A 19,452-nucleotide genomic window follows, 5' to 3' on the forward strand; every position below is an offset into this window, starting at 1 on the left:
CACTATTGTTGATGGGTGGTATGGTTGGTGTCAATACATGGTTAAACTATGTGGTCGGTCTCTCAATGGTCAACCATATCATGGGTCGGTTCGGCTACCTGTTGGAAAGGGGAATCTTCTGAGGCTTTAATGGAATTTTGACAATCTTGGTTACAAATTATGGGCTTAACTCCATTTTTTTTTGGTCGGTTGGTTGGGAAGTGGATTTGTTCTTTGGTGGGGGGGCGACTACAAAGGAACATATGCAACATACACACGAATATTGTTAGAAGGGAAACCAACAGCGAACAGCTTCTGCAAGGGAGGCAACAACAACACACAGGCAGGACAAAACAAGAGATAATAGACCTCGATTGTTCGAGAGAGTTTCGAGATAAAGCATATGGCCCCGCCCCCCCCCCCCTTCCCTTCCCCTTCCCCTTTCTTCCCCCGCCCCCCCGGGACCACTGGTTTCAACAGATTTACTCGCACACGATTTCTATCTACAATGAATCCCACTTATGCGAGAGAGATGGCTTTTATGCCTTTTATGTTTTCAATTTCTGATGATGAAATTACCTTCACTCTTTTGTTTTTTTTTTTCAATTTTTGCTTCCCCTTTTCTTATACCGCTGTCCCACTCGAGTAGCGCTCGCACGCTAATGTGGGACTTGTACAATTACCTACCTGACATACCATTCTTTTCATGGTTACTTTCTTTTTTTTACTATTTCCTAAAAGGACGTCTTTTTTTTGCCCTGTACACCAGTTCTGTCCTTTTAGAGACAGCTTGAGTCAGGAGTTGGCTGGACGATAGGAAGATGGTGCTGCAGTTGTACTATATGGTTGTATGGATCTGGGGTTGTGGTTGGGTATAACGCTGAGATACCCCCATTTGACTTTCGTTATGATTCTCTTGTTTTTTCTTCGCTTCTTGGATAAGTCCTTTCCTTTTTTTGGAACTTTCAACGGTCATGAGGACATGATTACGATCTATAGAGCTTATGAGCCTATGGTATGGGCTTTATGTTCACTCTTCAGTGTTTTTTTTTTTGACTAGCTAGAGCCTGTTTAAGTCTCTTTACCTCGTCGGATGACTGGGCACGACTTGGCTGGCTTATAACGATGCGCCAATCGTAGTATTTAGTTCTTAGTAGTCAGGGCTTGAATGGAAGTGGATTCAGAACCAGTTCCCTGTCTATCCCTTGCGAATGTGTAGATATAATATTTGTGTGCCTAAGTTCCGTGACCATGCATTTCATTTTAAATCAAGGCTTGCTCCTTTCCAACACTCCACCAACACAAACTCCTAACACCGGACCACGGAAATGTATAAAGTAGCCCCACAAAATCCAATCCAATAACCCCCGTAGCACCGCAGGCCCCTCTCTCCCCAGTTACCCGCCTGCCTCTTACATTTCCCCGTGGTATAATAGGACTTCCCCCTTTACTTCCCCCCTCAATGCCTCATTCGTCACCGATAGGACCGCCGCTCCATCCATCCCAACTCAGTCCATTTCAGCAACACCGGCCCCGGAACATCCTACCCCCTCCGGAGCGTGGTGGCACCAGTTCGCCTCTGCCTCACCGCGCTCTCGACCTCGGCCTTCAACTCCCCAACCGCCTCATCCAGGTCTCTCTCAATATCGTCACTGACTCCCAACCCAACTGGACCACCATTCTCATCGCTCGACGACGGTGAGCGGACCATATCCTCACCTCCCTTCTTCTCCTTCTTCTTCTCCTCCTCCTCTTTCTTCTCACCAGCAGGGATGGCGAAAGCACGCTGCCTCTTTTCCAACGCCTTCCTTAGGCTCTTCTTCACACCAGGCGTCATAAACATAGCCAGCAGCGAGAAGGTACCAACAATGGCGTAGAAGTAGACACGCTTCCAGGCAATAAGGGAGTCATTGAAGCCAAGGAGCATGAAGGGCGCCGCGGCGAAGGAGAAGGTGAGTTGAGTGGTGAGCCAGGAGGCCAGGTCGTAGTAGCGTTTGGAGGGGAGAGGTTGTTGGGTGGTCGGGTGGAGGAAGAAGGGGCGGAAGTGACGCCGGAGGTCTGCGCAGGTTAGCACGTGAACCTCAGAGAAAGGGGAGATCGAGGAGGTGGACGTACTCTTCGCAACGGTCTGGATGAAGCTAGCCAGGACGAAGGCCATATAGTAGCCTGGATAGAAGCCATGCCAGAAGGCGCTCGTCGTAAAAGTCGCCAGGCTAGCACGGAAACCGGGCTTTTTGCCCCGCGGCGTGACGCGCAGATACACATAGTTGCGCAGCCACTTGCTGGTGTTGATGTTCCAGTTATCCAGGTAGGCGCGCGTGTTCTGCGCCGTCTCAACACCCCACGGGTTGATGTTCTGCAGCCGGTTCCACGACACCTTACCAGTGACGGGGTCAACGCCGTTGTAGCCCAATCCAGCCAGGATGCAGGCGCCCTCAGACAGGGTCCAGACGCCATAGTACTTTGTACGGGCGGTAAATCCAACGAGATGCAACACCAGCAAGCGGCGCAGGAAACCGTAGGTCATGTACTTGTCGGACAGCAGGTGCTGTGGCGGGAAGTAGGCGCTCAGCTTCAGGAAAGAAAAGATCCAGACCAGAGCTGTCAAGAGCTTAAGAACAGCGGGGGTACCGCTGCGGGGGATGCGACGCTTTTTGCGAGTCCGCGGGCGCTTGGAGGGGTCGATGTTGGCAGGCACGTCGAACATGGAAGTATCCAGCCAGCGACGGTACTCGGCAAAGTCAAAGGCCGGACCGACGAGCAGCGAAGGGAAGAAGAAGACGAAGCCTGCGTAGTCAAGCAGAGACGGCAGCTCAGTCAGACGACGGTCCTTCTGGAAGTCAGAAAGGTATTCCTCAGGTAGCACGCCATCAGCTACGTTCCAGGCGAAGGCGGACAGCTTCATGACCATGACCATCTGGGCGCCAGTCACATCGACCGAGCGTGGGTTGTTAGCGCGCTGGCGGGCGATGTGGCTGACGCTCATGTGGCCCATGAGGAAGACGAAGGCAATCCAGGGCATGTAGGGCGAGCGGCGCAGGAACTTGGCGATGGCATAGGCGCCGACGGCGGAGATGAGGAGGGTGCGCAGGCCATCCCAGAGGTCGAAGAGCCCGACGAGGTAGAAGATGGACACGCTGGTCGGTGTTAGCCAGAGCTATAGGGCCAGCAGCGGGCTCCTTTGACGCACCTCACGCTGAAAAGGTTCTTGAGGTCAGGGCGGGAGTCGGGGATGCGCTTGAGTAGGGCAGTCAGGGGGTAGGAGAGCAGCATGGAGAAGATGAGCTTAACTGGGCAAAGTCAGCATTGGGTTTTTGTCCGAGACTATAGAGGAATCCGTACGCTCATCTGGTCCAGCGCCAATAACGCCTGACAGGTAGACGAACGCTAGAAATCAAGTCAGCTGAGAGTGTTCAACGAGACGTGGGCGCCAGAGCTCAAGAGGGCCTCAGGAGTGGTTGACCGGAGCATACGTTTGTGTATGAAGGGAATCATCTTGTGACTATGTTTGATTATTTCATCAGGCTTCTCGGAGTCCTTCGTGTCGGGAGTCTAGAGGGCCGCTAAAGGCAGGGTCGGCGCCCCTGGTGTTGTGATCTCGATCCGGCAGCTGATAAAGTGGAAGGGGGAGATCGCAAGTATAATTTATAATTGCGCCTTTTCTCTATCTCTTCCACTCTCTGTGCTGCGGGAAGAAAACGTTAAGCCCGCTGGAAGAGAAATACGCAAAAAGGAAGAGGGGGGCAGCGACGGAGTTGAGTCGTCTGAAGCCCGTCGCAACTCTAAGGGGAAAGAAGATAAGAAAGGGCGAAAAAATACTCGATTGAGAGTTGGGACGGAATTGGATGTTGTTTGAGGCCCTTTCGTTGTGCAACACGCGTGATGTCACCAGAATCAGCTGGGCATTAAAATCTTGGCATTTTTCATGTGCTTGCTTGGCAAACGTCGTCCAGTGGCTCCCACCTTCTCCACTTGCGAGGGGGAGCCCGCACAAAGAACAGACCCCAACAATTGCATATCTGAAGCCAACCGTGATGCGGCTACCATCTTCCAGATGGGATTAACTGATGCTTCACTGCTTTGTTTGTCAAAGAGCCTCCTCTATACTTCTGGCCAGTCTATAATACAACACCAGTTTGTAGCTATGGATATCAACTCGTCCGACATATATATGTGTGTAAATTGTACAGAACTCCTGTCTCGTTAAGGTAGTTCGTAATCTCCATCCCTATCTCAGTCCGCTGGGCCAGACAGATGCTCGAGGATACTGCCCGAAAGGGTTGGGTGATGTGTCACAAACCTCGATTAGTAAAAGTTACTAGAGCATGTAGTGTCGATCTGGGTCACTCGATGTGCGTATCCGTCTCGGCCTGTTGTGTATCGGTACATACCCTAGAAAATGTTAAAACTTTGGCTACGGCGAAGGCAAGTCGACTCCCGGCATCGACCCCGGCATCGGTCCTGGCATCTGTCCAGCAAGCGGCCCGTCATCAAAAAGATTCGAAACTCTCGGTCGTCGTCGATATCTCAGCGATTCGTGGAGGATCCTGTCAGTGCGCGCATCCGCCTCAGTCTCAACCTCTCTACTACTCCTCGCAGCTTCTTCTCTCAACTCCCTAGCTATTTCCATACCCTTTGCTTTGCTAATCGACTCGGCGATGGCTTCGTCGCCGCCGCGCGTATTCTTCTTGCGCGGCCACATGCTGGGCAACGCGATCTCCTGGAACCGCGGCTCCACGCAGCGCTCGTCGAACCATCGATGTAGCCGCGACTCGACCAGCTGTGCGATCTTTGGCACGTCCTGTAGACGTGACCTGCTGCCGAGCAAACTGCGGATCGAGAAGTCGAGCCGGTAATCATCAAGGAAAGTGAACGTCATCTTGGTCGGCGTGTTCTCGGATGGATTGCTGGGGATGAAAGAGATGGACAGTGTGCCACTAAACCGTACGACAGACACAGCCAGCGCTACCGGTAAAACTGCGCTCAGCTTCTTGGGGAAATTGAGCAGCAGCTTCGTCTCAACCGCCAGCGTAATCATGTCGCTCAGATCGACGTCCATCCGTGCCTGCAACCGGGCACCTGGCCGGGTGAGCCAACTAGCATCAAAACCCCCGCGCCGAGGCTCGAAGCTCAGCCCATCCTCGTCAACTGGGATGATGCGGCAGTTGCTGAATATGGGAAAGTCCTCTCCCAGACTAAGCTCCGTCACCCGAATCTCATCGACGAAGTCGGGCCGCGAGGCTCCATTGAGCGCCTTCGTCAGTGAGCTTAAGATGGCATCGTCGTGCTGGGCATCGCTGCGGAACTGCGCAATTGTCTGCGCAATCAGGACGTTGAACCAGTCGAGGCTCTCCGGCTGGTGGCTATCGACTTTGTAGTAGGTCTTCTCGAGAATAGCGCCAATTGTTAGGTTGGGGGGACCTGTACGGAGGATGCTCGATTTCTTCTTGCCAAGAGTCGGTGCCGGCTGCAGCCCATCCTGTTTTTGTTGGCTATCCTGTTGTTGTTGTTGCTTCTGTTGTTGTTGCTTCTGAACCTTCTCGCGGGCCTCTCGTAAACTGAGGATAGATTTCTTGTGGGAGAGGGTGCGCTGTCGTCGCTCGGAGGCACGGGCGGCAGCCGTAGCTTCAGGAGACGGAGGGTCGCCAAAAATGAAGAACCTGATGAACGCAGCAAGAATGATTACGACAGAGAGCTGACCGAGGATGAAGCCCTGCGTAAAGGAGAGTCTGTATCCACGGGAACAGCATTAGCAGCTCGGTTGACCACAGCGGAGCGGATGAAATGAAATCCAGATAATTATGCCGCACAGATCGATACTCACGTCGGCTCTGCCTTGGCGGGGCAGACCTCCTGCTCCATGGTTTATGAGCAGATCCCGCACTCGGCCTTGGATTCAGGGCGTTTGCATGGTGTCGTGGGCGATGGCAATGATGGTGACGTTTGGCTGGGCGAATTGAAAGTGGTTTTTGGGTTGATTGCCGGTGCTCTGGGCCCCACCCCCCCCGGTTAGCAGACCAAGCTCCTTATCTTATCGTAGCATCTGCAGGGATCCGGGCTAAGCCCCTGCATTGGTATTCTTGGCATACCCAGGCATCTGGGGTGCGACTATCAATGGACTCGGGGCCAACTTCCAACTTGATTCATTTCATGAAACAGCTTGTTCCAATCTCACTCTAAAGCCCCGCGATTCGAGTTGACATCGTCTTTTAGATATCGGATCATTAGCTTCTGTGAATGGTGATTCAACTCGGGTTCAACGACTGAGAATTTTCTACATCAAAAAGCCGACCATTCGATCCGCTTCAAGCAGGGCTGCTTCTGTCACACTGTGACCAGCCTCGGCTCCTCGACCATGTGTACTTGAGCCGCAAACCACGACAGTTCCGCCGGGTTTTTATTCCATTCCAACAAAATTAAACTCGACCAAAAATGGATATTGTACAGGCAGCCGTCGGCTATGTCAACCGTATGGTGACGGCTGGCGGTGGCGCGTCCGGTTCAGGAGCGCCATCAGCCAAGATGAAGATCCTTCTCCTGGATCGAGACACCCTGCCCTTCATTTCGACTGCCGTCTCACAGTCAACCCTACTGAACCATGAGGTTTATCTTATGGACCGTATCGACAACCAGAACCGCGAGAAGATGCGTCATTTGCGTTGTTTGTGCTTTTTGCGGCCAACTTTAGACTCCGTTGGTCTCCTGGTCGATGAGCTACGCGAGCCCAAATACGGGGAGTACCATCTGTTCTTCAGTAACGTTGTCAAGAAGTCGACTCTGGAGAGGCTGGCTGAGGCAGATGATCATGAGGTGGTAAAGGTTGTTCAGGAGCTCTTCCTAGACTATTCTGTCATCAACCCAGACCTGTTTTCGCTCAACATGAGCTTGCCAACCCACCGGCTATGGAGTGGGAGTCCGGACATGTGGAACGCAGACTCATTGCAGCGTGCAACGGAAGGTATCATCGCTGTCCTGTTGAGCCTCAAGAAGAGGCCGTTGATTCGCTACCAGAAGACCAGCGGCTTGGCCAGGAGGTTAGCCCACGAAGTGCGGACCTTTGTTTCCAAGGAGGAACAATTGTTTGACTTCCGCCGGGTCGATACGCCCCCCATCCTCCTTATCCTCGACCGTCGCGAGGATCCAGTTACTCCATTGCTCATGCAATGGACCTACCAGGCCATGGTGCACCACCTGCTGGGGATCAACAACGGTCGTGTTGACATGAGCAGCGTGCCGGACATCCGGCCTGAACTTAAGGAGATTGTCCTCTCACAAGACCAGGACCCCTTTTTCAAGAAAAATATGTACCTCAACTTTGGCGACTTGGGCAGCAACATCAAGGATTACGTCGAGCAGTACCAATCTCGCACCAAGAGCACCCACGACATCGAGTCCATCGCCGACATGAAGCGTTTCATGGAGGAGTATCCTGAGTTCCGTAAGCTGTCGGGCAACGTCAGCAAGCATGTCACCCTGGTCTCTGAGCTCAGTCGGCGTGTCGGTGCTGAGAACCTGCTGGAGGTGAGCGAGCTGGAGCAGAGCATCGCTTGTAATGATAATCATTCCTCTGATCTCAAAGTTCGTCCTCGATTCACCCTTTTCCCACGGAACAACTGGCTAATCTTCAATTCCAGACCCTTCAATCCCACCTTTCCAATCCGAGCATCCCCCCACAGAACAAACTCATCCTGGTCGCCCTCTACGCCCTACGCTACGCCAAACACCCTTCCAACTCATTGCCCATCCTCCTTGACCTGCTCACGGCCGCAGCTGGCGTCCCTGCCCGCCAGGTTGCGCTGATTCCAAAACTCCTGACCTACCACCGCAGCCTGCATGCCGCACAGCCCGGCGCAGACAGCAGCGGCGTCGAGTCATTGTTTGAGACAACCCCCGGCACGGTAGTCGCTAACCTCTTTGGCGTCGGTTCCTCCGGAGGTCGTTTCAAGGGCCTAAAGGGCGTCGAGAATGTTTACACGCAGCACTCGCCGAAGATGGAGGGTACCCTTCATCAACTGGTAAAGGGACGCCTACGCGAGTCGCAGTTCCCATTTGTGGATACCACATCAGCCGGGCCTGGGGCGTCTTCAGGAAGCACATCTGGCCTGGGGTCGGTGACAAAGGATAAGCCGCAGGATATTATTGTTTTTATGATTGGTGGTGCTACATATGAGGAGGCGAAGTTAGTTGCGGGGATCAATGCTTCGGTGCCGGGGGTTCGGGTCGTGCTTGGAGGGACGAGTGTTGTGAATGCGAAAGAGTTTTTAGCGGAGGTTGAGGATGCGGTCGACGGTTGGGGAGGATTGGATTTATCTGGGGGGATAGGGAGCGGTGGTAGTGGTCCAGGCAGTGCTAGGAGAAGGTAGAGAGTATGACTTTTGAAAAGCCCGGCTTGGCTAGACATTGTGGCTAGGGATTGCCTGGTGATGTTAGGTACCATCGTAATACCGACACTTCTTTTCTTAGCTTGACTTGTATATGTATTGCAACTCAAAACTCTATATATATACCTCCCTACCTTCTACCCTTTAAACCAAGCACACGGAATCCATACACCCATACCCAGCGGCCACACCGCCCTCCTCACTTGCCTCTCCTTTCGTCCTCAACAGATACCCGGCTTCCTCGTTATACTTCACCTCGCCCGTCACACGATCCCACACACATGTCCCATACACCCCCAACTCGCAGATTACGCCTCCCCGTTCGATCTTTCCATTCCTCAGAATAACATTCCGTACTGCTGGCGGCGTGATCAGCTCCATCAGGATGTAGCTACCCCAGTGCTCCTTCGGGGTCTTCGACAGGAAGGCTGGAATCGCAGAGCGGTAGACATTATTCCCACCGCCTTCACGCTGCGGCTTCAGGACATAACGTAGGCTGTGCTCTGGTGATGTTGCCAGAGACTGAGCGAACCGTCCAGCCGGTGTTGAGGGCGACATGGGGTAGATATTGGTGAACGTTTTCAGGAGACGGGGAACCGCCTCCTCAGAAGGAGCAAACCGCCTCAGCGCCGCGGGCGCTTGCTCGTTGTCCGTTTCCGGGGTAGCCAACACCTGCTGCACCTTCTTCATTCCCGCCAGCTGGGTCAGCACCGACGGGCAGGCGATCGTCTTCGACTTTTCGATCTGGTACCGCGCTTCCCAGGCATCTGGGGAGGTATAATCTCCCGGGCCGTACCCCGCGCGAAGGTACGTCACGGCAGCCTCAAACACGTGGCCTGGGTTGTGTGGCGGGCGGTAGAGCAGCTCACGTCCCTCGCCCAGGGTCGTGTGCTGCAAGACCTGGGAGAAGGGGAGTCGGAAGACGGGGATGCCTTCGGATTGAAGGGCGTATTCGAGATGGCGCTGGTCGAAGACGTTGCGCTCACCGTCTTGAACGAGGAAGAGGACGCAGGCTGGACGGTCTTGTAAGGAGGGGCCGTAGGCGCGGTAAGCGGCTGCTATGCCGGCCGCGAGGCCTTTGGCGCTGTCGTTGAAGGGGAGGTTGAGGGATGAGCTGGGAATGGGGGTGTTGAGAAGGGGGTATTCGGTCGCGGCGAGGTGTCTTGGAATCCGTTAGCCACTGAGTGCTCACGAGAGAGGGGAAGAGGGAATACTTGTGGAGGAGGGAAGTCTTTGAAGAGAGACCGCCGAATGAGGAGGCGATGGTGTTGAATTCAACTTGCTTGATCTGCAGGTTGTCACCGTCCTTATGGACCATGTAGTCTGAGCGGAAGAGACCCAAGGTCAGGGGCTGGACATAGCCCTCGCCTTTCACTCTCTGGTGAACCTGCCACAGGTTGGCAATGAACTCATCACCGCCAGCAACCCTAGCAGAGTCAGCGTCACCTGTTGAGCCCACAAAGCAGAAGCAGGCTTAAATCAGGTCTTTCAAGTGCCAGGAACTACTCACTCCTCGACGACTTTCCCAAGGAACTCCTCATCCCTGCTGATCCTCGCATAGAGCTCGTTATACGTCGTCTGAATGGCCTTGGCTTCCTCAAAACAGCTCTTGGGGAATGGGCTAGGGAATAGTGTTACTGGTGCCGGGATAGCCAAAATCCCATCAGCATCAGCGGCCACAGCCGGCGGTGGACGTATGGCGAGGCCATTGGCAATAGACCAATCCTTGACTGTCTGGACGAGCCGTTCGGTCTCGGCAGTGTTGTCTAAGACTGGGGGATAGTTTGGGCCTGTGAGATATGCCATTTTCGGGAGCGACTCTAATGATTTACGTGAGCGTCCTGGAAAAGACTAGAGATGTTATTGATTTTCTGAGAGTGAGATGACCGATGCTGCTTACAAATCTGGGAAGTCTCGGCTTGAGAGTTCAAAATTGGCCGTTTTCAAGCGAGTAAATATTGAAGTTCGCCAACTGTTTGAAAGAGAAGCCACGAGTCCCCAAAATGCGTATAGTAAAGACCTTCAGACCTCTCCTTAGAGCAATTATCGGTCAGCTGAAATGCTCATCCACTTTCCTGGCGCTCAATTGATGTGCCGAAAGCCAGTCAATGCCCCGCAGTCACCATCTCTCGTCACATCGCGATCGCGGGGTGTTTTGGAATCTTATCTTATCGGGACTAAATCGGCGCTACAAAAATCGTACAGTGTTTATGGTGGATACACACGGTGTTTGCCTCTAGATCCTGTGTGCGCTTCAGCCATAGCTGTACGGATGTTGCAAGATCCCCATACCCATAAACCCAGAGAGGTATGGAATCTCCTAGTGAAGTTTTGTCGAGTTCCAGTTTTCAGTCCCCGCCTCTGCCCAGCCTATATGAAAAGCCATTACACGCCAACGTTTACCACTGCAATTATGCAAACTTCAACATTAGGATTCAACAACTTCCAAAAAGTTGGGACTAGTAGGTTAAAGTTAGGTTAAGATTCAGGTTAGCAGCTAGGGTTCGGGTGTGGGAACATCGATCTTGGTGTTGTGCTCTGAGGTAAGTTACGTGTGTATTGGGGTGCATGGAAACTGGAACTGGGTAGACAACACTGAGCACATATGGCTTTTAATCAGCAGATTATAATGTTCTAGCCCCCTTTTTTGAAGGTTATAATACGTGGATGGCCCTCAGAATAATGATGCTTCAGTATTGTCTAAGGACATTTCCTTTTATAATTCTGTGCCAGAAGGATCGCGCACTGTCTCAGCATGAACTCACACACTGTCGAGCAAAGTTCCCATCACACGAATCCTCTGTTTTTTCTACTACCCCACCAAAGGTTGCCAAGCTGAAAAGTCAAAAAACCCTCTGCAGTGTTTTAGCGGCATTGGGCCTGCTCTACAGTAACGTGAACACGGGTTGTTATCCTCCGCGCCTCTTCGCGTTTGCCAGAGCTTCACGCGACACCCTCTCTCCAGGTTGTCTTTGGCTGGGACCAAGGTTCGCACAGCTTCGGCTCTCCTTGTGAATGCTCAGCCGGTCTTTCGTCAAGGTTTGTGCATTTCGCTGTCTCAGAATCATACTTGCAGGCACTTTGTTCCATGTCCTGCCAGGAAAACTGCCGATTAGTCCGTTGGTCGTTCTCCAGCTGTTGCCACAGCCGCACACACACCCCTCTCACCAAGTCTTGGGCCGACCTGCACACGGAGTGACTGGCATGCGATATTCTGCTATCTTTTAAGGATCACTCAACTTCATTTCTTCGTCGCATAGAACATACTCTGCTATGCTGCTCCATCTTGAGCTTCACCAAACGGCTCATTCTCGACAGATAATTTCGTCAGGGCTCAATCACTGTCATCAGATTACACTGACTACATTGTATCTTAGTTCCACTGTACCGTCTCTGTGAACTGCACCGAATTAATTGTACATCCACCGTTCACAACCCCGGCCTCAGCCTCACAACTCACGTCTAGTCAAGTCATCAACTGTGCTTCAGGCAAAGGACATGAAGTGGGCTTGTCACTTCTAACTTTTCTGTAAGTTATCCCGTATTCCGGGTTCGCTTTCTCTTACCATTGCCTTCTCTGTCTCTGTTGCCATCCCATCTTCTGCACTCATGTTTCGCACAGTATTGATTTCGCGAGATGTCACCTCCTCTCTCCCTTCTATTTTATCTTCTGCTCGTCTCAGCCAACTTCCTCCCCCACTCAACTGATTTCCTTCATTTTACTGTCCTCAACTTTCTTCATTTCATAACCATAACCACTCCATCTGTCAATTTCAATACTTGTCCTTCAAGCCGGCATCTTCTGCTACGGCTTCAAGGGCATCATTCGTTGCTGGCCTCGAGCCAACATTTCTGGTCACGACGTGGCCCGAGGCCAAGGGTTTTTTTTTTTCAACTCTCCTGTCCCGCTTTTTTCATCACCCATCATCTCTTATAATCATCTCACTGACCACCTGAATAGCAAGACCAGTCGGTCCTCAAGATGCCTGGGGACGACATAACCGATCCCTTTTTATGGGATGTGGACCGAGTGGTTCAAGAGCTTTGCACTTCCAATCGGTCATGGAAGGCTCCGTCGGCGAAGAAGCTTCCTGACCCAGTCGCTCTTGAAGCCAAGCTTCGGGAGTGCGAAGTTGACGGCGAAGCTCTTCTCACTTACGGAGAAGAACTTGGCTTCCATGAGCTTTGGCACTATCTTGGCATCAATAAACTACCGCATCAATTGGGCCTCAAAGATGCCATTACTCAGTTCCAAAAGCGCAGCCAGAGGTACCGACAATGGAAGGCTGAGCGTCGTACCGAATCGGAAGGCGAGGAGGCTTCTGATGAGGAGCCAACTTTGAAGGCCGAACTCAGCAGCGCCACATCCCCGAAGGTCTCGATATCCGCGCCTCCTGCCAGCAGCTCGAAAGCAATGAATAATAGTACTCTACAAAATGCTTCAGATCGTGCGGGTTTGAGCCCAGTTGATAGGAGCGCACCGTTCTCCGAACCTGTGACAACGGAGCCACCTGCTAAGAAGAGGAGGATTGCACCGATTACCATCTCGACCGAGCCGACTAGAACGTGCCCTGCGCCCATTCCTACCCAGGGGGGCGTCCTCCTTAGCAAGAGTTCATCGGCAATCACCTTGGAGACCAACTTCCCGTTTCCCGGTACTTCAGGTCTTCCGGATGAGAGTTTCATTCTGGTTAACTCCCGGAACGCCAATAACGCTGATGACGACTTTAATTTTCAGCACATTGGCCTGAAGGTGCCTGGGTATCGACGCATCCAAGTCTACCGAAACTTCAAGCGGTTTCTTCTGTCTAACTCCCGTCCCGGGTTCCAAGCTAGGCAACTGTCAGAGGATGTGGTACTGCCACCATTCGGAGAGTCTGATGACGATCAAAGCGTTGACACAGAGACTTGGGAGGAGTACTTGAAAGAGGAGGAAGAGCGTAAAAGGAGACGGGAGCGTCTTGCCAAGGATGAACACACTCTCAGTCAGGACCAGGTCCGTGATTGTATCAACCAGGTTCTCCAGGAGCTTGAGGCTCGCTGGCAGGAAGAAAAGAAGCCCAAGTATGAGCTTAAGGCTCGGAAGATTTGGCAGGATGCTCGCCGAAATCCCAAGCGCCGCGAGTTCCTGAAGCACCTCAAATCAGAGGTTGAGCGCCTCGAGTCGCGGCTTCAGCGTCTGATCAAAGAAATTCTGCTCCAGCAGTGGAAGGTTCAGGAAAACGTCCATCAAAAGTTTGCAGATTACCTTGAGGTGACCTTGTTTGAGAAACTCCATCTCGCTTGGAAGATTGAAGTAATTGAGAGCCTAAGGGCTCCTCCGAAGCCGCTGCCTCTTCCAAGGTCATTTCGCAAGCCGAAGCAGGAAAAGATCGTCGTGGACGATGAAGAAGAGGAAATTCTGTCGAGTGACTCCGATATGGACCACTTCATCGAGTATGACGAGGATGGAGAGTTTCCTCCTACAGAGGATATGAAGTCACTTGCGACGGAGATGGATATCGACTCGCCCCCCCCTCTAGACCACGGCCCTGTTTCGATAAGCCCGAACTTGGAGGACTCAGCCATTGTCGAAGCTCCCGTCAAGGAGGATGCTCAGCCGAGACCTGCACCGGCCACATCGCTATCTCCCGAAAGAAAAATTGTCGAGGTTCCTCCTTCAGCGCAGGCGACACCGACTAAGGTCAAAGCCGGAAAAGTCCAAGCTCCAGTAACACCGAAGAACTTGGTACCCACTCAGGCTGAGGTCATCGAGATTTCGTCGTCCGCATCTCCGGAGAAGTCTCGCAACCTTGGAGAGCTCCCCGGTTTCACCGACCTCGAAAGCCTCAAGAAAATCGGAGAAATGGGTTACGAAGTCTGGGAGGGTAACAATGACGCCGATCGCCTTGTCGTCGCTATCTTAAACAATGCGTGGTCATCAGAACAGCGTACCGCCCTCGCGAAAGCTGTAGTTGGCCAGGATAGCGATCAGGTTTGGCAAGAGTTTATGGAACCCTTCGTTACGAAACTTGGCGTTTCGTCGCATCCTTCCTCTTCGCAGTCGGCCCCGAGCTCTCTAGTCCTTGAACTAGCCAAACTGTTTGATGCTTACATCAGCGTCACAGCAAAACGGATCCCCAAGCCGAACATGCGCAGCATTACGCTCGCGAGAATGCAGCGAGAGGTCGAGAAGTTTGCTAATTTTTGTGTTCTTCTCAACAAAGTTCTTCCCCTTTTTACACAGATCTTTGCACGGACGCCGACGAAGAACATTAGGATCGTCGTCAAATCGCCAGCCGGAAAGACCCCCAACAAAGAGGCGACCACAAACATTGAAGATCCAATCGCAGCCGCAGAGGCAGAGATCAAGGAGCTCGAAGCAGAAGCAGAGGAAGAATCGTCAATTAAGAAACGGCGGCGCCCCAAGCGCCGCGATCAGGCTGCGGAAGATCTTCGCAAGAGGACTTTCCTCCATGAAGAAGAGCTCTCTCAGCGAGCCAAGCAATTGCGCGAGAAACTGGCTCAGTCTGGCGAGGTCCCCAGCGACAAATCTCGCCTTATCGTTAACGAGTCCAAAGAGTCTGACGAGCAGGCTTTGATCTACATTAATGACCATATTGGCTCCAAGATCAAAGACCACCAGATTGAAGGCGTCCGCTTTATGTGGAATCAAGTCGTCCTCAATTCGAGTGTCCGCCAGGGCTGCCTGTTGGCACATACTATGGGCCTGGGCAAGACTATGCAGGTCATCACCCTGCTCGTCGTCATCGCAGAATCGGCCAACTCACCAGATGAGTCGATTCGCTCGCAGATTCCCGAAGACTTGCGAGAGTCCAAGACGCTGATCCTTTGTCCGCCTGGCTTGGTTGATAACTGGTGCGACGAGATTAAGATGTGGGCTCCGAACGATATTCTGGGACCTGTTCGCAAGGTTGAGTCCAGGCTTTCGGTTAACGAGCGGCAGAGGACTGTGAAGGCTTGGGCTGAAAACGGCGGCGTCCTCGTCATGGGTTACGCGATGTTTACCCTAATGATGGATATCAAGGAAGACGATAAGGACAAAGACGCCAAGCAAGAGGTTGCCGATCTTTTGCGGGATACTCCTAATATGGTTGTTTGCGACGAAGCCCATTACATCAAGAATTCCAGCTCTCAGCGCAGTCAAGCAGCGTCGAACTTTAGGACGATGAGCCGCATCGCGATGACTGGCTCACCCTTGACAAACAATGTCGACGATTACTATGCGATGATCAACTGGGTGGCTCCTAACTACCTTGGCGATTCGAGGGAGTTCCAGGACCGGTTCTCAATCCCGATCAAGGAAGGTCTCTACGCCGACAGCAGTGATGCTCAGAAGAGAAAAGCCAGGAAGATGCTCCAGGTTTTGAAGAAGACAGTGGAGCCCAAAGTCCACAGGAGAGATATCGAAGTCATTCGCAACGAACTCCCTACCAAAAAGGAGTTCATCATTACTCTGCCACTCACCGCAGTCCAGATGAAACTCTACGAAGAATACCTTGGCTGGGTTGTGCATGCTGATTTCTCGGACACAATGAAAGGCAACGTCCTCGCAAAGGCTTGGAGCCTCGTGGCGAGACTGAGCCTGATTCTGGCCCACCCATTCGTCTTCAAAACCTGGTTGGAAGAGCAGAAGAAGAAGGCGAGCGATAAGTTGAAACAGAACGAGAAGGTTGGTGATTCCTCCAGAGGGGATGATGAAGACGAAGAGAAGGCATTAATTGTGCCCGAACCTCCGAGCGAAGTCTTGAGCAACATGCTCGCAAAGGTAGCGATCCGCGATATTGAGGACTATGACAAATCCAACAAAATCCTGGTGCTTCTTCGGATCCTGGACGAATGCAAGAAAGTGGGCGACAAGGTGCTTGTCTTCTCTCAGAGCATTCCTACGCTCGACTTCATCGAAAACATTATGAAGAGGAAGAAGATTGAATTCCAGCGGCTTGATGGGAGCACCGACCGTTCCAAGCGACAGGAAAATGTCAAAAGGTTTAACACCGACCCGAACTCTATGGTGTACTTGATTTCGACTAGAGCAGGGGGTGAAGGCCTCAATATTTACGGCGCCAATCGGGTGGTAATCTTCGACTTCAAGTACACTCCCGCCAACGAGCAACAGGCCATCGGCCGCGCGTACCGACTGGGCCAGACAAAGCCAGTATACGTTTACTGGCTAACAATCGGTGGAACCTTCGAGGACATTATTCATAACAACGCGATTTTCAAGTCGCAGCTGGCACAACGGGTCGTGGATGACAAAAATCCTGATCCTCGGAGCAATCGAAACACCAGGGCGTACTTTGCGCCGCCCAAGGTTCCCGAGCAGGAAGATCTATCCGGCGCGTTGGGGCACGACTTGGTGCTGGACGCTATCCTCAAGGATGAGGTAGTTGGCCATTTGGTCAAGAAGGTTACGTCTACGGAGACGTTCGAAAAGGAGGAGACGTACGAGCTGTCGGCTGAAGATCAGCAGGAGGTGGAACAAAGCGTCCGCATGGAACGGCTGAGGATCGAGAATCCTGAAGAGTGGAAGCGCCTCGAACATGAACGACTCTGGCAGGCGAGGATCAACCTAGGCATGGTGCCGCCGCCTTTCAGGCAACAGGCTTCAGCTACCGCAAGTGGTGAGTCTAACAGCAAGTCCAGCAAGCAATCTACCAGCAAAGGCAATCAAGGCAAATTCAAGGTTAGGATCCAAGTACCTGATCACCTGCGGGAGAAACGACTGCCTCAAGCGAGGCAGAGTTTTCAGTCGCCCTCCCGCAATCCAGCGCAAGTGCGACAAGGCTCCCCTCTAGGCGCTCCGACGGTGGCAACTCAAGCCAGCAGCGTCGGACACGCGAACACATTAGGGTGCTTGCCGGTGCCAAACTTAGCGGTTGCGAATGCAGTCATCGCACACCAGCAGCAAGAGATTCCGTTAAATGAGCTTCCCTTGGTCCAGTCAACGTCGTTCAACGAGACATTTGGTCAGCAGGAGTTCATGATGCAGCAGCAAAAATTTGTGCACCAACAATTCAACCAACTAACTGTTCCCAGCTACTCAACCAGCAACTACGCCACTCCCATGGTCTACGACGTTCGTCCATGTGGGCGCCGGCCCATCAGCGCTCCCAGCTCTCTCGGTGACTTCGGGGCTGTCTCCTCCTCTCGGTACTACAACCCCCCTGTCCGGGGCACCAGCGTTCCCCCCGCCGGTCAGCAACACCACGTCGGTCAACCCGCCGCTGAGCAACAACATTCCACCAGCAATTCTTCCGCCGCCGAACCCTTTCCTGACGCCCGTCGTGTCGGGCCCAGGTATCACTAACAGCGCCATCCAGCCTTCCATTGCTCCAGCAACCGCCGCCTCTAGCCCGACAACAGTAGGTCTCATGCCAGCACCGGTTCTAACACCAGCACAAAGCGACTCAAATGTTGCTTTGGGTCAACAATCCCTGCAGCCTATTCTTGCTGCAGGGACTCATTACAAGGGCTCACCCATCTCCCCTCCGTCGGCCATTAGCACTGCTGCCCAGAATGCTTCCTCGCCCCAGCCGCAGTGGCGGTTCGACTACGAGCCGCTTATCAGGGTTCACAAAACAGTCTTCCGAGAAGGTCGGCATGTTCGTTGCACTCCTGAAGGCCTCATCAACAGAATCGTCCACATGCTTAGCCTGAGAAACACGGGACAGCTGCCTTTCTTGGACAAGCTTCAATGCCTGGGGGCAGCATCGCGCGAACCTCGATTTGCAGAGGCCATGCTCTCTGGATACTTCGACGTTTCCCACCTGGTCGAGATGACACGGGCCGAGACCAATCAAATGATTGATTACCTCAAGGCACTGCCTGAGGGAGCCTTCAAGAACCTCATCTGGACTTCACAGTTCAACATCAAAGTATGCAACCGCCCCCTTCGACGACACTATTCATAGCAGCTGGTTTTGTTTGAGACCAGCAACAAAAAACCACCTGTTATTTTGTGAACTCTTTCATCGGGGAGACTGAACTGAGCTAACACCAAGTTTCCGGAACAACAGTTACTTCGCAACCATGTTGAGTCCTCGGGTGCGATCGCCGGTAGTGGACCGAACTCGTCACCAAGGCAACAAGACCATCGTCGTCGGGAGAGTTTCAGCAGGGGCAGCCAGCGCGCGTTGCTTCGGTTCATTGGGGATGACTCTGAGTCACAATCGCAGCGCCAGTCACAACCACAACCCCAGCAGTCATCGTCGTTTGTGTTGTCTTCGCAGCAGATTTCTCGAGTGCAACAACGCCTTCGCCAGTCGGTCACGTCTCAGTCGCAACCGCTGCCTAAGAAGCTTCCGTCGACGCCGACACCGTTCTCTGCTACAAATACGTCAGCTAAGGCGGTGCGACCTGGCGATTCAGCCGATGAGCCACAAGTCATATCTGACAGTGATTGATTATGATCACTGTGCGTGGCGTGCTGGACTTCGTCTTTGACTGGGGCCCTCTTCTACGGGGCGTTTTTTTTTCTGGAGCTGCGTTTCGGGTTCTCGTTCTTTCGGTTTTCCTTTGCGTCATCGTATATTTATTTCCTTACTTTACCTGTGGGTCATGTACTGCCCCTTCCCCTTCGCGGAGGTTAAGGCAAATTTCTTTACTCTCTTCTCAGTTCGACAGCATTCTGGGCTTTTCTCTTTTACTTTACTATTCTTTTCTCTGCGTGTATGTCTAAGATACCCCGGGAGGTTCGAGGTCATCATTCGAGGGACATGGAGTAACACGGCGTTACTGGCGGCGGTCATGGCAGTCTACCGGGTAGACAAAATGGAAGGACGATTACATAGTTGTCTAACGTTGCTGCTTTTCGGATGGGACATTACGATGCTAGTTTGTTGGAGAGCGGGAGGGAATGGAAAAAAAGAGGTTTAACAAGAAGAAAAATGGTTATCTGATATTGCTGGGCGGATATGCTTCTTACTCTGGAAGCTCGGAGATGGACCTCTTACCCCCCCCCCTCCCTCTCTCTCTTTGCAACTGTATAAGTTGTACATTGGTCGGGATCATGTCTGTCGGGTAAATACACTCGATTGTAGCAGTTCTTGTTTTTGGCGGGGGTGAAGTGGCATTTCCCCTCACGTGCTCC

General features: G+C 52.6%; 5 protein-coding genes across 5 annotated transcripts; 2 read left to right on the top strand and 3 right to left on the bottom strand.

Annotated features, from left to right (window-relative positions):
• Nucleotides 1-1,522: 1,522 nt before the first annotated feature.
• CTHT_0023960 (uncharacterized protein) lies at nucleotides 1,523-3,474 on the bottom strand (the record flags this gene model as incomplete). Its single annotated transcript, XM_006692795.1, has 5 exons — nucleotides 1,523-2,037; nucleotides 2,095-3,116; nucleotides 3,170-3,269; nucleotides 3,322-3,366; nucleotides 3,453-3,474. 5 exons carry the CDS (start codon nucleotides 3,472-3,474, stop codon nucleotides 1,523-1,525), a joined length of 1,704 nt encoding a protein of 567 aa, XP_006692858.1.
• Nucleotides 3,475-4,393: 919 nt separating this feature from the next.
• On the bottom strand, nucleotides 4,394-5,841 carry CTHT_0023970 (putative mitochondrial outer membrane protein; the record flags this gene model as incomplete). Its single annotated transcript, XM_006692796.1, has 2 exons — nucleotides 4,394-5,708; nucleotides 5,804-5,841. 2 exons carry the CDS (start codon nucleotides 5,839-5,841, stop codon nucleotides 4,394-4,396), a joined length of 1,353 nt encoding a protein of 450 aa, XP_006692859.1.
• A 570-nt stretch (nucleotides 5,842-6,411) lies between these two features.
• CTHT_0023980 (putative vacuolar protein sorting-associated protein) lies at nucleotides 6,412-8,342 on the top strand (the record flags this gene model as incomplete). Its single annotated transcript, XM_006692797.1, has 2 exons — nucleotides 6,412-7,557; nucleotides 7,614-8,342. 2 exons carry the CDS (start codon nucleotides 6,412-6,414, stop codon nucleotides 8,340-8,342), a joined length of 1,875 nt encoding a protein of 624 aa, XP_006692860.1.
• A 162-nt stretch (nucleotides 8,343-8,504) lies between these two features.
• On the bottom strand, nucleotides 8,505-10,166 carry CTHT_0023990 (glutathione synthetase-like protein; the record flags this gene model as incomplete). Its single annotated transcript, XM_006692798.1, has 3 exons — nucleotides 8,505-9,522; nucleotides 9,575-9,787; nucleotides 9,871-10,166. 3 exons carry the CDS (start codon nucleotides 10,164-10,166, stop codon nucleotides 8,505-8,507), a joined length of 1,527 nt encoding a protein of 508 aa, XP_006692861.1.
• Nucleotides 10,167-12,342: 2,176 nt separating this feature from the next.
• On the top strand, nucleotides 12,343-18,766 carry CTHT_0024000 (helicase-like protein; the record flags this gene model as incomplete). Its single annotated transcript, XM_006692799.1, has 3 exons — nucleotides 12,343-17,660; nucleotides 17,767-18,238; nucleotides 18,380-18,766. The coding sequence occupies 3 exons, from the start codon at nucleotides 12,343-12,345 to the stop codon at nucleotides 18,764-18,766; spliced, it is 6,177 nt and encodes a 2,058-aa protein (XP_006692862.1).
• Nucleotides 18,767-19,452: the final 686 nt, after the last annotated feature.

The sequence above is a fragment of the Thermochaetoides thermophila genome (genome assembly GCF_000221225.1).
Source record: "Thermochaetoides thermophila DSM 1495 unplaced genomic scaffold scf7180000011816, whole genome shotgun sequence".
Lineage (NCBI taxonomy): Eukaryota > Fungi > Ascomycota > Sordariomycetes > Sordariales > Chaetomiaceae > Thermochaetoides > Thermochaetoides thermophila.